This window comes from Amphiura filiformis, chromosome 5 (assembly GCF_039555335.1).
Source record: "Amphiura filiformis chromosome 5, Afil_fr2py, whole genome shotgun sequence".
Classification (NCBI taxonomy): Eukaryota; Metazoa; Echinodermata; class Ophiuroidea; order Amphilepidida; family Amphiuridae; genus Amphiura; species Amphiura filiformis.
The window spans coordinates 48,059,160-48,084,229 of NC_092632.1; the positions used below are offsets into that span (position 1 = coordinate 48,059,160).

Consider the following 25,070-nt stretch of genomic DNA (forward strand, 5'->3'; position numbering starts at 1 on the left):
TGTTATGGACAGGAAGAGGAGCTAGATGCTGACAGATGTTTTAATTGAAGGGATAAACCTACTTGACCTACAGGATTGACAGGAGTGTATGGAAAAAATCCTGAAATTTTATTCAACATGTTATGAAGGCCTACTGTACATAATTTTCGCAAGACCTGTATATTATATTTTATTTTCACAAATAGTTGTTTAGGCTACAAATTTAATGTGTAAGTTTTGTCATAATTTTAGTTATTTATAAGTACCGTAACATACATGTAATTAATTATGGCATAGAACATCATGAAAATACAAACACACACTAGGGTCTCATTTGTCTGAAATTTGTATGAATAACGCACGGTATGTTTATGATATATACCTAAAATTTCCCCCATTGTGTATCACGGTTCGCTTGGTCTAAAGGTATGCCAAAGGTCACGCCTAATGTTCACTTGCATAGGGTTAGATTGAGTCCCGCTCACTCCCGGCTATAATTTTTTTTTTCTTCACATTTATTTTGAATCCAAAAATATTTATTTTTATGTTAAAATTTATACATTCACTGAGAAATATATTTTGTGCATTTTTTTTCTGTAAAGGGCCAATAGAGCTAAAAACACAACTGCACGGGCGCCCAATGTCCAGGCAGTGTTTCATATTGTCTGTTTTGTTTACGATATTGGACTGTTGCCACAGTGAATAATGTAGTCCACCATCGTCTGGACACATGTGGGTGTCATCAAATGTTATAAATCAATGTTACCAGGATTTCTCAACTTATTTGGGCAATGGGCTTTGCCTTCACTGATTAACACACTTGAAGTTGTACCGGAATTTACGTTCAAGTTGTAGCAATGAGCAGTGATGAGTGGAATCAATGTACGGTACTTGAACATGTTGAAGACCAGGCATTGGAGGTCAGTGGAATTAACCAGGGGAGAAAATACATCTGAAACTTTCTCTGTCTCAGTTCACATTTTCTTGCACGCAGTATCACATGACTGATATGGATTGGATAATTCAACATTTTGCAGATACATGTAGTTGTCAACTTTAACGTGGAAGCTTTTACATACGCACATGGAATAATACTAAGGAAATATGTATACAATGTATGTAGCTTTTATACATGTAAGTTATATCGATGTGCAGTGCGACCACACCTAGTTCAGGGATCTATAGTATACGATGATTTTTTTTGGGTGGATGGATGATCGTATGTAGGCAAAAGACATCAAAAATATATGTATACCTGTCACCCATGCACCACGCAATTGAATAGCAGACCGGCACGTACTGCACAGTGCTGCTGGTTGCCAGTTCTCGTCTATGTAATCGGGAATCGGAGCCTATAAAACGTGGCGCATATCATGACATCTGGAATTGACACAAATTTTACGGTAAAGCAGTCATACTTAGAAAGTATAAATTCAAATTGAGAAAATATTCTGACTTGTTGTACATGTACTAGAGTAAACCTGTGAACAAGTAGAAATAATTTGGTGCTCTTCATTAAACATTGGCATTGTCATGCCATTCACAAATTGTATTTGTATGCCAAAGTGTACACTTAATAATGTTCACTTTTAAATATTAATGTGATTGCAAAACTGTATATTTTCTAAAAGCTTAAATGTTCTAATGAATCCATTTGTCCAAAAATCATGTTGATACAGTGTGCATTGTTCAAAATCTAGTCCACAAGGTCCATGCCCCAAATGAGAAAATAAAATGACACCCACTACAGGTATTCATACTGTCTATGATGTATTTCAGTATCCCACTAGGACATCACACCCAGCCATCACACTTGACCACAATGCTAAGGTTAATGAGGACAAATAATTCCACAGATAGCTAAAACACATGTTTGAAGTCATCTGGAATAATTAGTTTATTATTTTAATGGATTTAAGAAATTACAGCAGAGGTCAAGTTTGATGTGTTATGGACAGGAAGAGGAGCTAGATGCTGACAGATGTTTTAATTGAAGGGATAAACCTACTTGTCCTACATAGATTGACAGGAGTGTATGGAAAAAATCCTGAAATTTTATTCAACATGTTATGAAGGCCTACTGTACATAATTTTCGCAAGACCTGTATATTATATTTTATTTTCACAAATAGTTGTTTAGGCTACAAATTTAATGTGTAAGTTTTGTCATAATTTTAGTTATTTATAAGTACCGTAACATACATGTAATTAATTATGGCATAGAACATCATGAAAATACAAACACACACTAGGGTCTCATTTGTCTGAAATTGTGAAAAATTCTATCTGCTAAATATAATTATAAATGTAGTATTGGTACAAGTACCATACTGGCTATTTTCTGTCTGCTGTAAAAAATATGCAAGTACATGTATAAAGGCAACAGGTTCTACTGTAAATTGACTTGAGATTAGAATTGCCTAACTTGAAAACTTGTTCGTATTAAATCAGAAATTATTTGAAATATTGCTACTACTACGTGGTAAATTTGGCGTATCATCCTGGGAAATGAACATTTGTCCAGGCATGTTAGCACAAGTGTTGCACAGTGTACACACTGTGTATACATGTACAACACGCACACAATTTTTACGTGGTCATAATATTAAAGTGGCATTTCGTGATCCACAGTCTCGTCCCCCAGATTTTTTTTTTCCGATCTATTCATTCACTTGGCAAAAATATTATAAAAGTTGTGTTGAAATCGAAATGTTAGAAGTAGATCAGAAAGAAATTACAATGTATTGGCCTATGGATAATGGAGCCTACAATTGTATGTATGTACGTACGTATGTAATGATCATGCATAACTCGGGTTACACAAAATTGAAACCAACTGAAATTTGGGAAAATTCTTTTTATGAATATTTACTGAAACATACCATTAAAAAGAGGATGTTAGAATCGTGAAATACTCTTCATGCACCATGGCACCTGTAGCGTAATTGCCTAATTGGCTATTAAAGTTAAATATGCCTAAATACTTGTACGTATGTACAACTATCACAAGCCTGGCCTATCTGTATAACTTGTCAACTATACAATGTAGATGTCTTTTGAACAGTCGACTCAACTAACGACATAAGTTTACCATCCTAGTAGGGCATGATGCTTCCTCCACTGCGATTTGGTTTCAGATTGTGAGAGAGATTTGCACGTAGGGGGTCTTCCTCCCTTGTTTGCGTTGATGCTGCATCAGGTGACCTTTTCATGCTCACTGCTGAGAGAGATGAGCTGTACATGTAGCGCTATCCTATGCATGCCAACTTTTATACAAAGTTTTTGTTTTACCTTCAGCTTTACATGAAAATCTTAATGTGTGTGCGAAATTCTCAATATTTTACAATTACCCGGTATATGAATGAATGTCTAACATAGTTGAGCATGAATTCACTTCAAATGCCATCTTCAAGTATCAATAGGTACAGACCAGGGGCTGATATTGGTAAATAAGACATTGGTACAGGTGTATAAATTTTAAATAACTGATAAAGAAGTTAAGTAGAACCTGCTTGCCCGGTTTGCCTGTTAGTAATAATGTGGATCCTGGGTTTCTTTACCAGAAGTCTAGTTTGTACAGAAATTCCTTACTGCAAGATGCCTAGACGTATTTCATAACAATAATCCATCTCATTTGTATGTAATGTAATATCCATTTTGTAAAGTGGGAAGGAATTTCGACACAAATTGATTTCCGAAGGACAAGCTATAGGCACACGATTGAGAGCTTCGTCTGTAAGGATTATGAAGGAGTTAAAATACCGGTACATATAGACACTGATTACACAAAACTGTGATCATCCTTTTCCCAAAAATGTTCAAATATCCAGGCGAGTTGCAATACTGGAAATCAAGCTGTGGTTACATTGTGAATCACAAGATCTTATCTGTCAAAGATGGGGAACGGAAACTCAAAGATGGGGAATGTCAAAGGTGGGGAGTGGAAACTTTTCCAGAACTTTATTATAAAAAAAGTGTGTACATAATAAGGCCAAAAAAAAAAAGATTTGTCTCGGGAGAACCATACATTCGGAAAAAAGTATAAGAAAATTCAGCAAAAAAGGTAGTCCAAAAATACAAGAAAAAAATTAAAGGGGGCTAGTCGGCTGGCGAGTAGCCTTTCTGATTAAAAAAAAAAGCTTTTTTTTTTCATTTGCTTCTGTGCTTCTGAGACAAACTTTTTTTTTGCCATAGTAATATAAAATTTAATGTGTTTTGTAAGTAGGTTATGGTTGATTTAATTTAGGGTATACTGGCAAGGTAAATTGCATTCGGAATTAAACAAGTAAGGTCTGCTTCAATCAGGCGATAAAGATCAGATAAGGTGGTACTTTAATGTGGAGTTTGAACTCCAAGCTTGACTCAACTTTTAAAAATCCAAGGTACAGTCTATGAACAATATTTGTTATGCTCCAAACTGTATGCACAATGCTTGGACATGATTTACACAAACTGCAATGTAATTTCATATTTCTATCACCAATGTGGTATGGTTTTGTGAACTCTGTGCAAATATATATGATAACGTGTTTCCTGTGTCCCAACCTTTGGAACTTTAAAATATATTTTAAAGATTTTTATTTGGGAATGATCCAAGGCCGGTTGATAAATGTAGGATCACATTCGACAATCTATTGGTAGGAATAATTTCCTCATCATACTGAACATTCCAACCCAGAGTAATGCCCAATAAGATGAAATTTGAGCCCGATTTTGGGTCCTCTGCAATGAAAAATCTTGTTCTGTTTGAGAATCAAAAATTTAATTTGCAAAAATCAAAATTGATTCTAAAAAAAGCCATTACACGCAGTAAGTTACTTGAACTCATAGTTCGAAATAAGAAACAAAAAGTAGTTATCCATCAGACAACCAGGTCCCTTTTTTGGTTGTCCATATAGTAGAATAATGCTAACTAGCTTAATGCAAAACATATCTTAAAATAACTGAGACAGTAAAATTATGTTGAAAAGTACTATAAAATTTAAAAAAAAAGTTTCTAAAAGAAGTTTAACTTTTATCTAATCATTGAATACTGTTTTCTTTCACTTGCAGGGATTCCCTACTTATGCGAGTCCGTGCGCAAGTAATGACTCGCGAAGATGGGGGCTGGGTACCTCTTGGAAATGGTGGATTTAGTGTCATTGGAATATATAAAAGGTCGGAGAAGACAAAAAAGTGGAATACATGATCGTAGGGACAACAACAGAAAACTCCACGGTAAGTTATTGTAAAACTTCGTTGCTGTACTTGGATGTGCAAAGAGGGCATAGATTTCGACGAGAATCACAATCGATTCTCGTAAGATTTGGTTGCGAGAATCTTAATTCTCTCATTGTATCAATACAGTAAGTGCAGTGACAATGATGGATTTTGATTTTGACGAAATCTAAGCCCTGGCAAAGTACTATTATGGTCCAAGTACGGTACTTTGGAAAAACAATCTCATTATGAAAAATGTGTTCGAGATACAAAGTATACATCAATGTAGTTTGTGTATGTGTGCATGCAAGTTGGTAAATAGCTTCAACCAAGGAATTTGATCAAATACACTTCACATAACAGGATATCAAGAATCCTGCAGGAGACATGTACATTGTAGCAACCGTAGACATCATCTGTATCTTCCCCACCAGCAAACAACGTATGCATTTAAGAGGCAATGTCTCGTCTGCCAGTTTACATGTAGGGTAGGGTCTTAAAAGGAATACAAGGTCCATGGTTAGGCAGAGTTTCAGGTGTACAAAGTCCTTGTATACATATAGATCCTAAGTTAAAGGTCCTCGGATTCCTCGGTTGGAAGTACGGGATATTGTGTGCTGACTGCTGGGGTACATACAAATGTAGGTGTGTGCGTTTCCCCTTAAACTTGCTTTGCTATTTGAAAGTGGATAAAAAAATCTTTGATGATTTGGTACATTCATAATTAAAAACTGGCGAACATTGCACCTGTACCAAATCACCCAGCATACCAGCAATATTCACTCCATAATTAGAACATTAATTGAATTCAGTAACTTGAATCTAGATTTCATTTTAAACCACACACTAATTTCATGTACATTATGTTTTCTACATACAATACATATTTTTTTTTGTCATTAATTTCCTTTAACCAAAAATCATGCAAGCATGAATATAATATTCAAAGGATTTTGCAGTCAAGCAGAATATTTTGAAATGAGTAACAAAAGGACAGGATGTGGGTTTTTGTTGCCAGGTCAAAACATTTTCCAATACAGATCTATCATGGTGTATTGAACAACAACAGTGCTCTAGATTATCAAATAATAAAATACAGAAAAAAAACAGCAGAAAGATTAAGAAATTAAAAACAAGTATTTATTTAGCCCCATGGAAAGGAAAGAAAAGTAAATGATGTACAAATAAAAAACATAAAAAAAACAGAAAGATTAAGATTATGAATACTAAAAAAACCTATTTATTTAGCCATGTGTAAAGGAAAGGAAAGTAAAGGATAAGCATTTTTCATTTTTGATAGAAAGGCCTATGTTTGTATGTTTTTTTGTCCGCATACACAATTTTGTATGATACCGCATTCATGCTCATTACTCTTTTGAAATTGCCCTCCCAATGGCTTCTGATCTTGCAAACATGAAATTATGAAGCACCAACTCAGTTAATTCTATGAAGTCAAGTTTTTGGTAATTTAGGCGGAGATGGATATGATTGTAGGTACGTTGTGTAGATCATTATAAAAAAAAAGTCATAACACCAATTTAAGGGGGTACTACACCTCTGCCCAATTTTGTGCCTATTTTTGCATTTTTCTCAAAAATTATAGCGCATTGGTGACAAGTAAGATATGTATATGATAGGGGCAAGGACTACATCTACTGCACTGGAAATTTTATTTCAACACAGACAACAGTTGTGGAGTTACAGTCAAAAATGAGGGAAACCAATATTTGATCAATAAATCAATAACTACTTGCCTTGAGTTGCTGAATTTTCAGTGCAGTAGTTGTAGTCTTTACCCCTATAATATACATATCTTGCTTGTCACCAATGCCCTATAATTTTTGAGAAAAATGCAAAAATATGCACAAAATTGGCCAGGGGTGTAGTACCCCCTTAAAGACATAATTTGATTCAAATTCGACTTGTGTTAATGGCTGACTCATGGATTGCGTGAATTTTCTTGATTGTCTAAATCAACTAGTTGCAACTTTGCAATGTGTCACTATTCACGGCTACTGCATGCACTGCTCATTAACAAGGGTGAATTTGGGATTTACAAATTTCACTAAATAAATCCCCGACATCGGTTATAATTACTTTTTATTTCCAAATTTACACATAAAGTCTGGAGAAATTCATGAAGTGATGTAAAGCATGTTCAAAATCATTAACCTATGATCGGTTTGGAATGATCATGATCATATTGTAAATTAAAAAGGTATTAATGTACAGAAGGTAGGTAATTTTTGCTTGATGCATTGTTCAGGCAATGACCGAGCCAGGTCCTTCCCCTCAGGCTCCCATGAACAGTGGACTCTGATCCGACAGTATTAGATTTGCACTTTTGCCAGCTATGCTACGAGTGTTCACCTCCGTTTGTGATGACAGATCAAGAAACCAAGCGAATGAGCTATCAAAATATCACCACAAACTCCCCAGTAGCCTACAAAAATCAATGTCTCAACTAACTTTCATGCTACATGTACATAGATCTTTTTTTCCCCATAACACGTAGCTCCACTTGTATCCTCACGGATTCATAACGTTCGGTTTTGATTTTAGACATCCATTTATTCAAAATGTCCTAATGGGTATGATGGAATAATGTCAGCACAGAACATGTGGCTATTGAATTTATTTTTGGCGGCAGTGAATGGATCCTCTTGTTTGAGCATTGACTGCAGAGCGGCACACCAAATCCAACGGGAAATGGTTTTCCATCGTCACCTGGGTGAGATAACAGCACATGCCCAAGCCCTATTGCGGAATGTAGTACTGTCAAATCACTTCACCCTTTTGCGGTGCCTTAACCGTATTACAACAGTAATCTTTTTGTGGTCGAGCATTTTTTTTGCAGTGGGTATGAAGAACGTCCAAACCCTGTTGACTGTCACCAAGTATCTTCAACATTTATAAACCTATTTCATCAGGATACATTCACTGCCGTCCTGGGGGTAGGGGAGATGGGGGGAAAAGATAGAAAATAAGTAGATTCACATGGATATTTTATAATTGAGAATTGTTGAGTTCCCTCCTCCCTGTTTGGAGATTGAAAATTCTAACAGTACGTACCGTACTTGATATAATATCAAGGGCTCAGTGCCACAAAGCCTCATCTTCATTAGCTCCCCTGGGCAATAATGTTATGAAGGATTGCACATGACCAAGGGGAGCTATAGTGTGTCTCGTCTAAGTTGAGAGCAACACCATGATGTGGCAGGTTCGAATCAGTGTGCTTACGCGGTTGCATTGCCAGTTCAAACAAATCACCCTTTTACGTGTGTGAATACACCCAGTGGGATTAGGTTAGCATGTGCAATTTGAATCTGCCAATCCAACATGGCGTTACTCTCAACTTGAGACAAGACATACTAAATGGAGAGACAGTGTTATACCACTGGGAAGTCAACAACATTTCTAGGTTAACATTCTAATAATATATGTCAAAAGTTCACAATGCGAAATATGGAATAAAAAGGTTGGCCACATGTATGTGGAATCTAAACTCAACCTGAACTTTAACCATTACCCTAAACCAGCCCAAATCCTAACCCTAGCTAACCTTGTTTCCATAATCGTTATTTCATATTTGACATAGCAAACTTTCAACATTGCGAACCTTTGACATAGTGAACCTTCAACATGGCTGGTAATTTACAAGATTTTAAATACATGCAGTACTTTAGTAAATTGCATAAAACATGCAGGCTATGTAATTTTCTAATATAAAGGTTCATTTTAAGGTCAATATTCCCCTCCTTCCCTCCTTGTCTATCTTTTTAGATAGTGAGGGGAAGGTGACCTGAATATGAACTCCTTAATTGAGCAATCTATTGTTATGTTCACCCTCTGGTCTCCAGTTTTCTCTTTCAACCTCATTGAAAGGATATACATACATGTACATGTGTACATTATTGCTTGTAAGGTATTAAATTCATGCTAGAATTTTAAAGTGCGAAAATAGGAAAAGGAAAGAGGGAAAGTTGTCTCTCAGTTGATATGATGCAAAATGTACAAGTGTACTTAACACACAGCCATATTGTAACATTTTGCTGGGAAAGATAGCCTCAATAGTTTTCAAAATTCTGTTCTTTATTCGATTGTAATGTATTTGATTAAATTAATATCCTGCTAAAATCAAGAGTTTATGTGCCGTAGTTTTGTCAAAATACAAGATTTTGAATAAAACGCAGCCGTTGTTTAATTTTATGATTTAAATATTAGTCAAACACATTATGTGATGCTCATAACACAGTAACGTACAATGGTGTGCAGGACGGTCAATTGGTCATACATCAAAGGGCCATGCCATAGTGCTGGTAGTAAATTCCAATTTTCTTTGCTTAAATCTTTGTTGTTCATCTCAAAATTAAAAGGGGACATCTAACAGTAAAAGCTAACATTTTATGGAAATGGAATACTGATTTACTTTTTATGGAAATGTTACAATATGGCTTCAAATTGAGTTGACAAGGAATGTTTTGGTGTGCAATGTGACACATACACATACATAATTTAATTAGTCCTGCCTTGCATGTGTGACATGCATGCTTGGACCTGGACTCCTTGGACTGAGAGCAAATGTGGTGACATTACACACACCCCCACCACAGTCCCCACACCCACACATACACATATCCATTCGTGGTGTCACGTCTAGTATATTGTACCTGCCATTTGTTCTCTGCGCCCATGTTTTGAAACTAAAAACTATAATCCTTGTACAATTGTACTCATACATGCGGATTTTCAATTATTCGGCTATTTAAAAGTATTTTTAAAACTTGGATACCTACCAATAATTTTGCAGGTTGTGCCTACATGCAGGTTTTCAAACCAGTGTTTTGTTTTTGGCAGTGAGTGAATAAATGAATATGTCAGTAAGTTATAACTTATCTGTTCATTCATCATGATTGGATTGGTTATAATCAGCAGCACGCATGCACAAATGTAAATTTTGTGTGTCCATATACTATAATGAATAAAATTAAAATAGGAAAGGATAAGTATGCATGCTTACATTTGTTTAGTGTTCTACCTGTACCTTTATCTATTATATGTCATATCATTTTTAAATCTACATAATTGATAGACATTGAAATTTTGGACATGGAATGAACATGTACAACAGGCTCACAATGAGGCCAGAATAAAATATGGCGTAGGAAAAACACCCTCGCTATTAATTACTGCTGCATTAATTAACAGTGCGGAAAATAAGTTTTTGCATTCATCTGAATTATATGCATGGAATGTTTGGGCAATTTGTGCATGCATGATTAACTGGGCTCAATGAAACCACTCCCTGGAAAGATTACTTGGAGAGATATGAAAAGAAGCTTCAGCATCAATATGATAATTATACATGCACCTGTGTGGTTTGTGTCATAGTAAACAAGCACAATTAAATAAACAAAACAAAACAAACACACATAAAGAAGAAAAGAAAAAAAAGATGCACACACAGTGCACCTACCTACCCCCACACATGAAAAAGAACAAAAAACATCCCAAATTGAGTATTGTTGGGCAAGGGTTCCTAATTCGTATCCCAAGCACTTTAATTACCCATCAAGATGTTTTTGGTTTATTTATTTTTTATTCTCTCTTGAATATTTATATCATCAATTAATATGCTAAAAATAAAAGTACATGCTCAGATCAGGTACCGGTACTACGTACCTGTATGCAGTTTATAATTTATGCATGCAAACCATAGACTTTTGTGCATTGCACAGGTGTTCAAAATTTAATCTACACTTTATAAAATCACATGATATGTTTCATTACCAAAACTAGTATAAAATAAACGCACAATGGTACAATTCATTTCAATTACTAAGTATATAGGCCTACTTAATGAATCTTCGTAATGGCAGTTTTATTGTGTTATGTTTGTCAGATGAATTCTAGTTGATCAAAGCTAAAATTGATCATGTAAAGACACTCTAGACAGTAAAGCAAATGGTTTGGTCATGGCGCCATAAGGCTCATTTGGCCTACTAGTGAACCGGCATAGCCATTGTCAATTCCAAAATCACAATCTTCTATTATGTTCAGTACGTATTGCCAACTTGCCTTTGTACCTGTCTTGTAGACTGGAACCAGAAACCAAAAATAAGATATTCAGTCTGCTTTTGAATTGAGTAATCTGGTCCTTTTGTCATTTCCGCCTTTTCAATTTTCTTCCTTTTGTTCTTATCCTACCTGAATGGCATGAAATCTGTTTTGACTAATTATTGCAACAAAACCACAGGTTGGTTGACAAGTTGGTTCAACTGCCAGTGGTAGTGATAAGTCATGTGAAAGTAGGTCTGAGTCGAAATGAAATGTACAATTGTACATCCAGTAAGATTACCAGACACGTATATAGGACTATAGGCCCAAATGTAGTTGAAACATTAATAATTATTGTACTTGTGCTTCAAACTTCAATCAAAGTTAATTTAAAAAAAAAGCAATTTTGTGGATCATCATCAGGATACAAATAAATCTTCTGTGTAAACTGTATAACACTACCTGCCATTTTTTTCACATTTCAAATCTATACATGTACATGATGTACGACAGTGAAAGACAAATCCACATCATTTATCATAATGTGTGCAACAAGTCTTGTGTACAGTATAAGATGTAGTGTGAAGTGGATTGTGAGCTTCAGGCAGTAGACACGCAAAATTACAATGTACAAAATAATATATATCGTTCATTAAGTTTCAGACATGGGGGAAAATGTTAAGTCAATTGAATGATAAAGAAGTGAAATGAATCTGGGAATGAACCACTAATGGGTCATGTACATGTAGTGTGTTTTTAGATGGTTTAAAATTCTTGCATTGTACATGTATCCATCCTTACTCACAAATTTGTAATGTGAGAAAATATTATGGAAGCACGCTGCATTTTAAATGAGCTCTGGATTTTAGTTACTAGGTCACTGTCTAGTCAAAATTTGAATGTCGGTGTTAATTGCTCATAATTTGAATAAATTCTGCCCATTATACTGTAAACATATGGTAAATCATGTATTCAACAACTCCTCTAATACCTTTGTACAGGAGCCAACCGTTGTTAAACCGTGATGAAACTTTTACTTTAGCGTTATTGAACGCGAAGCGAGACACGCGTTATGAGCGGGAGAAGCGTAAAATTCGTCATGCCTGGAACCTTTGTGCGTATGCAAGCTACAAGTTGAATTCAGTATTTTCAGATAGCGGCTAAATTTTGCCGTTTTATTCTGTAGTTTATGATGGTATTAACAGAGAAATCATCGAAGTTTTTGTAAAGCTTAGTGACAATGATTAACAGACATTTTTGAAATAATCGTGAATTATACGATCTTTAGCTTCTTTTCGTTGTTGAAAGGGATTAATCATGTTTCACCGTTGTTCATCAAACAACTTCGCGTCTGCCCATTATACCGGGCAGCTAAACCTGGTAAAAGACGACGCGCCGCATCGCTGTGATGAACAACTGTATGATTGAATAACTGTATGATATATTCAAATGCAATTCAAGATGGCAAAGAAGACTTGGACCCAGACATGTATAAGTCTTTGAGGAATGCATTTTGTGCACTCACTGCACTGATATTTGCCTTTAATAAGGAGACATTATTATGAAAGGTTGGAAGGATGGTAATGAAAGGTTTCACCCTAGATAGCTGCAAAATATTTCAAACAATGTAGATCACGTGATCATGAGCACGGAGCAGAAAAGAATTGGCGACTTGAATTAACAGGAACAAACTTTCGGAAAGAAAAACTTCCAAACATCAATTGAGTTAGTGCCTGGCTAGGATGTGATTTTAAATCTGAAAATGTATATGTTTAGGAAAATCATCCCACTGGAATCCAAGTGCAAGCCACTGATCCTGAAAAATTGCTGCAAAGTTTCCCCTTCCTGAGAAATTGCTTTGACAAATTGATACCAGCACAAAATGATCCATAAATTTCAAGACCATAAATATTGACCTGTGCAGTACCATTGAACTTGTTCTCTGCTGTGGCAAAGGTCAAGGGAAATGACCTTCCACAGAAGTGATGAGATGCTATGTGATACTGATACATGTACATTGTGTAGGGTGCACATTACCATGTTGTGTATTATTTATGGAGAAGACTATGATAACATTTTCCAAAATCTAAATAACGGAAATAGTTGGCTGTTACTGTGTGGGGGTGTCTGTGCAGGTGTGGGGAATTGGCTCCAAAGAAGTACCTCTTGTTCTCACACCTTCAACCATAGACTAACTTTTAATATAGGGGGCCTATATATTAGCAATGACTGAAAATGTCCATAGTACACATCATTATTAATAGAAGAGAAATCACTGTCCACACTTTCATTGTTCTGTACAGAACTTTGCCATCTGCAATTTACACTAAAATATGGGTGTGTGTGTGGGGGGGGGGGGGGGGGGGGGGTAGTGGGAGTATGATATGTTATTTGGTTTGCAACTGGGACCTTCCAAGATTTTCAGCAAATCTTTTGCCACCCAAGTGCAAATTTTTTGTGATTGTGTTTTAAAATATTGTTTTGAGAGAGTTGAATGTCATCAGGCATCGAGATGTCTAATATTGTTAAAACATGTGTGTTTATTTGTTTTGATTTCAATATGTTAAACTTTTTTCTTGTTTTTTTCTCTTACAGAGAGTGCTTGAATGTCAACTCCGGAAAGATGTAGAATACAACAAAGTTGATCCCACATTCCGGCATTGGCGGACGCCAGACGATGAAAAGTTTGGGTTAACGTTTAGGTCCCCTTCAGATGCGAGAGCATTTGATAGGGGATTTAAACGGGCCATTCAGGAATTAATAGAAGGTAATTGTCCCAATATTGTCTGCATGATAAAACTTATTGGTTTAATGTACAAGATGAAGGATAACAAAATGTTGTGTTATTTACCAAATGGGAGTTCTATAGTAAGTTTACTCTTGGCGATTTAGTGACATCAGTGCACATTTCATTGGGCACAGCTTCAAATCGTGATCGTTCGCACAAACATACGCACGTCTAAAGACGCTACATCGATACGCACAAGAAACAGCTGCCTCAGTGCTCTGACATCACCAACTTGCTGCAAGTAAATATACTGTAGAATATATATATTCTTGTCCACACCAAACAAGTTTGAGAGAGGCTTATTGAAATGAGCATTACATGTATGTATCTATGTTTGTGTATGGGTCTGTGATTATTTAACCAAAGTTGAATCATACTAGGAGGTTATCGTAATTTCTAATTCCACTCAGCCAGTTACAAAGGATGATTTTCCACTTTACATTGAACAAAGGTTAACTAATCAATGTGATAAGATCTAAAATATATATTAACATGTAGAAAAGAACAAATTGTTTTTTGAGAAATATTCTTTTGAACCTTTGTAACAAATTTGATGCTAAAAGCTTCTGGTGTGTTGACAGCAAGGTAGATATCATAGGGAGTTTTAAATGAATGACCCGCTGCTGAAATTGGGTGATATTAGCTTTTATAACGCTGCATAACTGTCTGTAATTGGTGCTTTCCTACTCAGTTGGTGTTATTACAAACAAAAGTGCTATTTTTTTCAAACAACTAGGCCACTCGCTCTTGCGTTAGTCTTAAAAACAGTAGACAGTTTTGTTTTGATGTCGATGCAAAGAATCTGTATGTAAACCCTAAACAAAATACAGCAGGGAAGCAATCTAAATCAAAGTTTTCCTACACAAGTAATTTGTTCTTACACACTATGTTACCGGCGGGCCGGCCGATGTAGCGTCATCACATCCGAGGTTAGGGTCCTGCCAGGAAGTGGCAATTACTGGAGTGCTGAGGTAAAGGATGGCATGGATTTCTTGTAGGCAATGTACACAATGAATACAGGCTATATCAAAATGACTGTTCCCCATGCAGTTTCTAGTGATTATGAACAAGATTGCCACATCAAAATGCAACATTTGATGCACCCAATTTGTAGATCTAGTCTAATATCATACGAGATTATAAAACTCATCAATGCTGCATTAGGAAGAAGCAGGCTTTCAATTTAACATCAGAAATGAATTGTACTATTTGTAGCAATCATTTTGATACACATTTGTACAGTAGTGGACTAGTGGTAGTGTTCACATGGCCTCAGATCTCAGCGAAAACCAAAAGTTTGTTTGGTACATACATGGTGATAGGTCTCAGGACAATTGTTTCAATTCTGCTTGAAATCATTGCCTGTCCTTTCTGGTATGTGATTTTGTAGGAAATAGAGGATTATTAGGTGGAAATGTGGCTTGCCACATTATAAGCCTACTATGGCAATGACATTTAAACATTTCATACATAAGTTTGGTGAGCATAATTGTTCAGTATACACATGGAAATTTTGCTATAAAAAGACATTGTTTAATTACATTTTGAATATATGTCAATGCATACACATGTGTATTGTGTACCCAGCGACCTACCCCATGTGCATTCCCACTCACACACATAAACATTTCTTTGCATGCACACACAATTTACACAAGGCTTTTTAAAAATTTTCATGTTTCATGAATTTTGTCAAGTTTGTTCATGGTTTTGACAATTTGATGTTAGTTAGCGTGGTTTGGTGATTCAGATGAACCTCATTTTTTTGCGGCAAACTGCAGGTCAAATGAATTTCCACTTTTTTTGGAGTCATTTGTTAAGGATGTAATTTTCTCTACACAGGTCAGGGCCTTTATGTTGTTGTGGGCTTGTGAAACACCTCAATCCTATTGCTTTGCCAGAACTAATAGGCTAACTAGTTAGAATGCTAGGTATTGTTATTACCTGTTTTGGTTAACCAGCAACCCCTCAAGCTGCCAGGTTCATGCCTGTTCATTTCCATACCCTCTAGCTTCCAAACCCAACCCGACTTACTATATTTTGGTGTAAAAAGCTGAAAAGAAGGAAAAATCAGTCAAGAAAATGTGCGGTGAAAACTTGCCTTCAAGGTATGGACTAACACACCCTTTACAAACTGTGGCCTGGCCTCTACGTGCCCTTCCCAAATTAGAATGCATCAAATGCACCAATGTGCTGCCAACAAAAAAGCCTAACCATTGTATGCCACAAATTTTTGTATCATAATATGATTAAGTTTGACAGAGGATGTTTCGCAATTTTGATGAAATGTTTGACACAGATTCTGAAAGTGGTCTGATTTTGTTTCTTTCTTTGCTCAAGTCAGGGTTTGGTTTTATTTCATTATTTGGAGGACATGTTGAGCATATAATTATAATTAAAATTGAAAATTTGTTTTATTGCATGTAAGAATTGTCGCACTTTCTGGTTTAATTTGGTATTATTATTATCCCTTGAACTCCCGCCACTCTTGGTGTGAATAGAAAGGTTCAATCTCTGGATACATAAAAAAGCACACAACAAAAGAAACAGGAAACACACCTCTGGGGCAGTTACCTTGTGGGTCAGTGAGCGCTTTCATAGCTCCAACTTGATTCGCTTGTATGTATTCACTTCCATTCCAGCAATTAAGTATTAAAAACTCACAGGTGGTTGCCAAAAAATGGCTCCCTGTTTCGCGGACAATGGCGGTGCTTGCCATAGGTTGTTGAGGTTCTTTTCATGCGTAAAAACAAAACTGCGTAATAATAGGTTCGCCGAGGACTTGGTTCTATCCCTCCCTACACAGGGTGTTGACCTTTCTTTAAGAAAATTACTTAACCTTTCTGCATGTTCTAGGTGCATGAATAATTTGAGGTGATGGAGGAACAATATTGTCGCTTTGTGTTTACTAGAGTTTAAAAAAAAATTCCCTGGCTCCCATGTCTATCACTAATGTGGGTATGTAAGCTACCAATGGCAGCAAATTGTTAATACAGGGTAAAATGGCCCAGTAGCAAGTGACAGATATGGCAAGTTTTCTAGACTTGCCAAAACAAACTTCCAGCATAAAAAGTGTTATGTGGGCTGTCAGTGATGGGTGGTGCTGAGGGACACAAGACAGTTATGTTTACTTTGTTTATTTGTTTTTTCTAAGTCACAATCAGCTATAGAAGTTGGCTACAAGTTCAAGAATGCAGTTGGTCATACATTATGGGTCAAAGGTGTTGTCAGCAACTTGAGATGGTGTGTGTACATTATTACCAATTGTTGGTTCAATAGCACAAAGAAACCATATTTCATCAAGGACTAGTATTGCCTGTATTTATACACAGGGTTATCCCTTTGTGTATTATTTTATTACAGGAGGTAAAATCCTTGGAAAGAATAAACAGAAGGACCCTCAATGTAAAATTATCCACTGATTTTCATATTTTGGTATAGACAACAGAGTGCACATGTCAAGTTCTCTACCCAAAAAGTGAAGCAGGCACATAGGCCAATGCAATAATGTGGTGTACATTATGTGGTGTGATCAAGCAAGATCAGTCAGACATATTCAATTTAAGTTTCTTATAGTATTGTAAACATCATTTGCCAAGCTTACATTTTGCAGAAAACTGCATTGAATTTGGACAACCAGTTCAAAAGATGTGAGCAGGTAGAGAGTTTCCAAAACAATAGGAAAAAAAAAGGAAATACTTTTGTTTGGCTATATCTCAAAATCAATATTTCCGACCTGCGACTGATTTTGCTTGATCACATCACATAGTGTGGTCGTAGCACATGCGTAGGCATATTGGCCTGCTACATAGTACTTGTTTCGAACTTAATTTTATTGAAAGTTGCATGGATCCATGATTTATATCAACCAACTAGATCAAGTTCTCCAACCAATCCTTGTTTGCATGGTGTAGGCCTACACATATTAAACCGGCCAATAGTGGAAATTGTAATGTTTCTCCTGCATTTTCATATCCACAGATAACTAATTTGGCCTATAGGGTTGTTATGACCTTTTTCACCTGGTATGTTTTTATCTAGCCATGATCTATTTTCAGTTTCCTCTGAAGATGTCTTCAAATTTATTCTGAGATAGAAGGCTTGCCTACTGAAATGTAAACACTTCACTGTCGCGTAGTTATAAGGGTCATCGAAAAAGATGGGCTATTTGTTGAACTTAGCACTGGACAATTGTCTTTTCTCTTCAGATTTTGCTTGTGTCTTCTAGAGCAAGGCTCTTGCTGATAGTAGATGCAATTGCACTATTTTAATGGTGCACATTTGCTTTAAGTCCTCTTCAACAAATCAGCAAAACTAGCACCCTGGTTTTAATTCTGAACAGCATTTTGCAAGATTGCAACTGAACTTGTAGGGTTTAGAGACAAAATGGTGCCATGGACAGCATGGAGTTGATGTCAGATGGAGGTTATGTCATACAGGTGAAGTAGGTCAGTCTAGGACACACCTGTACATGTGTCTATACTGTGTCTGATATGTCATGTGCATGCCACATTTCAGGCTATTGCATACACTAATTTGAAATGAGAAAAATATGTGGCAGACATGATTTTGTGGACAGACATGGCAATTTTAATTAATTTCTTCCAATTAGACAATAGTCACATGTCGGCCTGTAGACACTCGCCGTGACTAGGTCAGAGGGGATTCTCAAACTTCTGTATGTGTATAGGCTTCTACATCGAAGGCCTATATGGTATGCCTTGGTCACCTTGAAGCTTTGATATCACTATGGACTACAATTGCCTCATCCCAATTGCATAGTCCAATAACCTCAATTAAACAATCAATGCAAAATTTGACCTCAAGTTGCAGAGGATGAGTTCTTGTACCCAAAGTTTCAAAGGTCATTTAATAAATGTACAAATGTATTGGGGTTAAAGAACTGTGCACTAATAGATGAGAATGTTTTGAATCCTAGTGTATGCAACTGCTAAATTAGAAATTAAAGTGAGTGTCATATTGCAGGTATAAAGGAAACAAATTAATTTTGAGCTGTTCGAAGACTACAAAGTAAAATCATGATTTTTGCATGTCTTGCGCTTCATTATAAACGAAAGTTGAGGGACACTGCCTTGTACTAAGAAGAGTTTGCAATTCATTTCCCAGTGAGTAGCAAAAATGTAAATTCAATTAAAAAGTACCTTCATTAACAGGACATAGCTAATTACAGTTGTCAAACTTGTCATTTTCTGGAGAGCACTTATCATCCTGCTGTTACTTGACTGACAAGAGAAGACCATCGTAACATGTCACTTCAACACCAATCTTTTTTCTTTCTTTTTTTGCCTTTTACTATGTAGGCCTACATAATGTGTATGTACATGATGTAAGACATTTGCATTTATCTTTAGTTATAGACCTGCATGTAGAATGGTGTTTGAAGCTCTCGGTAGTTGCAGTTTAAAGCAGCATAAATATGCTGAAATCATGTTGATACCAAAATGTACTCAACATTTTTGTCAAGTTTCTGACATGCTGCCCATAAGTTGACACAGGTCCCTTGTCGATGAATTCCCTAGGCTTAAGATATATTTTGTTTAAAAACGTTAAGCTTTCAGTGATGCATCATGACGTGTAAAAACTCACAATCCGTTTATTAAATCTGACCTGAAGAAGTTGTGGTGGGACTTAAAATCTTGAGATTTCTTATATGGATCCAATAGTATAAATCTTGGAGTTACACGCTTGTCTTCAGAATATGATTCAGAAGATTGAGCTCCTCAGGAAGTGTGCTGTTTCCTCTGTTTAGTCCTATCAATCAGGTTGGTGATGAAAGAATTGAAATCATCCTCAGAATGCTAGTACAATCTTGTAGTACTATACTCTACATTGTATGCATTTGTGTTTCTTACTGTATGGGCTGCCAGAGAACGCAAATATGTGATAGGGTACCTTTACCAATTGTTCTGAAGATCAAGATCCACAGGTTTAGGGATGACCCCCGTGAAAGTGTAACATTACTAATACTAGGAAACTTGTTTGAAGACAATTGTTGGAAAATATTAAAGTTTGTGCAATGAAATATTGCAGCTTTCAGTTAACCCAGGCCTGAAAAAAAATGGGTTTTCAGGAATCTCATTCTCAGGAAATTTGGTAATCTGGAGGGAAATAAAGCTTTTTTTATTGGATAAAGAAATACATAAGAAATGGTGGGAAATCCTGATATATGTTGGAGGGAAATTTATCTACATTCCTGGGCAAGGAACATTTTTTTCCAGACCTGCAGTTAACAGTTTCAAGTTTTAGTCTTTAATAATTAAAAAATGTATAACACCTTAAATTTATGACGCTTGAAACTTTGCTGCCTAAGATATGTGCATGTAGTTTTCATGAGGTTTTTATTAAAGGCTGCTACATGTAGCTCATTTGGTGCTTTGTTCTTTTCAACCTTTTCTTTCCACTGCCGGAAAATTGTCGCTACATTTTTCTTCTTCTTGTAACTGCAATTAAGTCCACAATAAATGTTCTGTAATATAGGCCTACTGTGAATTGGGATGTCTGCGCTACTTGATTACAGTAATTCTTATGTGCATCTTAATTGCTGTTTTACAACTCCTGGTGATGCCTTGTCATTTATACATCTAGACATGGTGTAATAAAAGAGAAAAAGGGATTTCCCCATCATAGTACCTTCACTACCTTGCATGCATACTAACGAAAATCACACAAAATTAACACAATTTATATCGGCATTATGCTGGGGCTACAATCGTGTAGATGGGCAATTGGGGGTGTTTTCTTCCGTTTTCTTCTCCGTTTTCCAGGGTACCCATTTGGTGGTCAGGTGGGTTAGTTCAAGAGCACAGTCGTTCAAGAGTGTCCGATGTTCATACATGTATGGCAGTAGCCTTTCAACAAGGCTTTGGCTACCTGGGCCAGCACCGTGCGCCATCTATCATATTCTGCTTGAGCATGTATGGCTAAGAAGGTCTTTGACAAAGACTAGTATGGCAGGCTTAAACCATCCATATTCATGAATATTTTTCAAAATGAATTCTTTGTGGTTTGACATTTTGAGGATATTTCCCCCAGCAAACTAGACAGCTATGTTTATCTATATTACATTTTGATAACAAGTTTGACCATAGCTAGTGAAGGAGACTGGTTTGAGAGACATCCATGTGTCCAGGTCCACGTTTGGTTTGGTTTGGTTTGTGCACTTGCACAAGACCAAACCAAGTTGCCGTTTGTTCGTTTGTATGTCCTCTGTAAAAAAAAAAAAAAATTCTTACTGCTTAGCACCAATTATGCAATATGACTTATGAAGCTGTCACCTGGTAGAAGACATTACAAGGAATTGTTCTCTTACGGACATTTGCATGTGTTGTGGAACAAATATGGTCAAATCATGTAGGAGTTTTATCCTTGTCATATTTCATTCATTGGGATGCATTTTGTTATGATGTGATATAGGCCTAAATTAAGATCTTAATTTTTCACTTAGAGCTGACCTAACACTAAGAAAATTGCGGATGCACCTGTTGTAATGGTTCTTTTCCCTCATTGAAACATACCACACCTCTGACCCCAATCTACAGGAAGATCAGTATCCTTCCTTGTGACCAGCCTCTAGTTAATATTTGGGAAAGCGATGATCATTACCCACTATTAAAAGCTGGATGAGACTAATTTCTGACGAGTGACTGATGGAAGTATGTAGGCCTACGCACTGTGCACATGTTCATGCTCATCACTACTCGGGCAGAATAATGATCGATTATAAACCTGACATCCTGAGGCTACAGGCTTCTGTTTCCTCATCCCGCTGTGATGTGACGTAGCATGAAGGAGTTGGTTACATGTGTTTGACAAAATGGAGTCGGATACCGCTTTGCTCAAGTCGTTAGTCGATAAAGATAGCAGATTTTTGATGGAGATATTTTCTTACTATCAATTAACTCATCGCTACTCATAGAATTATGTCCATGTTATATTGTTAGTCTATCATTTTATTTTAGGGAAAGAAGCAGTTGGAAGATTCTGCAGATTGTTCTTCCTGTCAGTGGCGTCAATCTGTCTTGACAAGGGGGTGGAGATAGTTGGCCTGAATTGTCAGAATGTGGCTCATTTGCCAAAATGTGTGTGTGGCGGTATGTCCCCTGTTCCCCTCCCTCTAAGATTGATGGCCATCATGCTTCCTGTTATTTTCATGGTAGAGTCAGCAATGGGAAAGGGACAATTTCTTATGTCCTTGGCTTATACAACATGATTGGCAAGTTCTAGATCCATGAAGGTAAGAAGTAGAATCCCTCCTTCAAATATCGTAATCTGCTGCTTTAATTTGTTTGATTACGGAGTTCTGGTACTAATCATTATAATACATGGTAGATGCAGACCTACATAGTTGATGGTTGATTGTCAGACATAAATAGATTGATTGACAGAATATTGTCAGTTGTAGGTTAGTATGTGTAAGACAGGATATGCCCTTAGCTGAAGTGGGGTCAAGTGTCAGTCATTCTGGCCATCAAAGATCTTCTCAACAGATAAAGACCATAGGATAAAGACCATGTTTTGAATACCTCGTTGGTGCAGAATTCAGCAATGAAAAACACCAGTAGGAAAATGTTGCTGGTGCATAGCTGAAATGTTATTTATGGCCGTCTTTCAGTGAACACAAAATGTCTTCTACAGACCGTACCTAATCTGGCATGTGTGCGAGGTTGCTTTCAAAGATTTTGATTCTTTTGGTTCTTTCAATATTCAGTGTTTTCAAGTTAAATGAAACATGACTTGTGTTATGTACATTATACCTGTTGCTGGCGAGCATCTAGTTCTTGTGTTTACTTTGACACTTTCAAAATCCTTCGGCATTATTTGCTGTACCGGGGTACATCAAGCTTGATGTTCGTAAATTATGATCTTACTCTAACAGAAGTGTGTTTTTGTTGGTTTGTAAAAATGAGGCTGGTTGACCTTTTGTACACACAAGTGAGACAACAGGATTTGTAATGTGCATTGAGATAAATTAGCTAAATTCATACGTTGGACTGCGCTTTTTGACCAATTAAGTTTCTCGATCACCAAAAAAGCATGATTTTCTTGTTGGTCAAAAATCAGTTGCTTGTTGTTTTTTGGCCGAGTGCATGTATTATTAGGTTTAATTTGCATATATCATAGTCCAGTGCTTGTATGCCATGCTTGTCTTTGCTTGAGTAAAGAAATCATGGTCGCCAGTGTTCATTCACCATAATTTTTTTTTGAGAAGGATTGCAACAATTCTGGAACATGTTACTTGTACATGTATGATGGTCTAAAATAGCTTTGATGTTATGTCAGGACTTTTCTTGTCTATCCAAAATAGCAATCGGGCAGTGAAGCTAGCTGGATGTCATGACACAAGTTCATGGCATAGTTCATTTTCATATCCGCAAAAACTATTTCAAGCAAATTAACGTGGCATTTTAGCAGAAACAGTCAACTTTTACTAAATACAGTACATAGGAAAATGCATGTTTGAAATGGGTGACATTGAATGCCCACAGACCCTATTACCTCTGCTTTGTTTGTGTAGACAACACTGAAAATTTTGAACTGAAATTCAAAGCACTGGCATGGAAATTTTTCTGCATGATTGAAACAACTCTAAGTCTAATTCAAGCATTGAAACACAAACAAAACAAATAAACAAGCTCACCAAAATGAAAACAAAAACAGTATGCATGACTACAAAATTAGCAAAATGGGGTATAAATAAAAAATAAATAAAACTGCTAAAACAAAACAGGATAATTACCCATGAAGGGCCTATGTACATGTAGCTTCATGTACAAGTGAATGCGGGTATGGATGTAGAGCAAGACGTTTTCCCATATTCATATTAATTTGATTTGGCAGGATAAGGATGTTAGGGCATCACTAGAGTGTATTGAAATTGAAACATATGGTTTAATTTAAACAATGTGGCTATCTGAAGATTATCATATAAAATCATGTTATGTACCTATAGAGCTACATGAAGAGATGCGGTGGAGGCAATGTATTGTTGTATACAGCTTGAGCTAGCTGTGTGGCTGCTGCTGCTGCTGTAATATCTCCTTTCATTGAACTTTTAACATCGGAAGTAACACCTACACAGTGCAATTCCCAGTTGCAGATTGTGAAACAAGCAGATTAAAGGAACACTGACTCTATTATGTCATCTATGTGCACTTGTTTCTGAAATATCAGGTGTAGATAAACTTGCAACTTCCATTCCCTCATCATTGACATGCAAGAAAAGACAAAGCAACTGCATACATTAAATAGAGCTCATGAAATAATTATGTTGATGTCATTGTGGATTGTTGTATGTTACTGTTACAGTATTTCTATTCTTACTAAAACATGCACGACCAACAGAGAGAAAAAAATGAAAAATATTGATTGAGGATGCTGTAAAATTGTATTTCCTATAAAAATATCGATGTCAACAACAGGTATAAACACAATTAGTCTTGTTTTTCACGAACTGTCATGATATCTGCCAAATACGATGCATTATGTTCATTTCATTGAATGGCCTCATTTTAATCGTCAGGTGGTGAACCCAGTGAGTTGATATCAAGGCAAAATACCATTCATACTTGTTTGTATGGATGTGAATTGACTATTCCTTTTCAGTTCAATTGCCACATATTCAAAGCCATAAAGTGGTAACAAGCCTCAGTACACATAATACAGGTGTATGGTGTGACAATAGAAAGAAAGCCATTTTGTCAAATTTGACAATTTTATTTTATTTAAAACATTTGGCCAAAAGCCAAACCATGGCAAAGCCCAATAGTCCCCAGAGAAGGGATGCCAACTGAATATGATGGGAGGGCGGGATATGGGAAGAGGTCCCATTTTAGAAGCAGGAGGAAAAACCAGAGCACCTGGAAAAACTTGCGAGGCGAACACGGAAACCAAACTCACATGAGGCAACGCCAGGAATTGAACTGGGGCTGCATTGCTGAGAAAAGCAAGTGAGAAGACCACTACACTAACCCATCCTCCCCAATGTTATCGGAAAATCATCAATTGCTTGTTTGATCATGTCAGCATG

General features: G+C 36.4%; 1 protein-coding gene across 1 annotated transcript in view; it reads left to right on the forward strand.

The window, feature by feature from the left end:
* Nucleotides 1-25,070, forward strand: part of LOC140153274 (sprouty-related, EVH1 domain-containing protein 2-like) — a 49,845-nt gene that overhangs the window by 2,885 nt on the left and 21,890 nt on the right. The window contains 3 exon segments of the mRNA XM_072175977.1: nt 5,032-5,138; nt 5,141-5,196; nt 13,831-14,002. Coding sequence (XP_072032078.1) covers nt 5,032-5,138; nt 5,141-5,196; nt 13,831-14,002 — 335 coding nt within the window.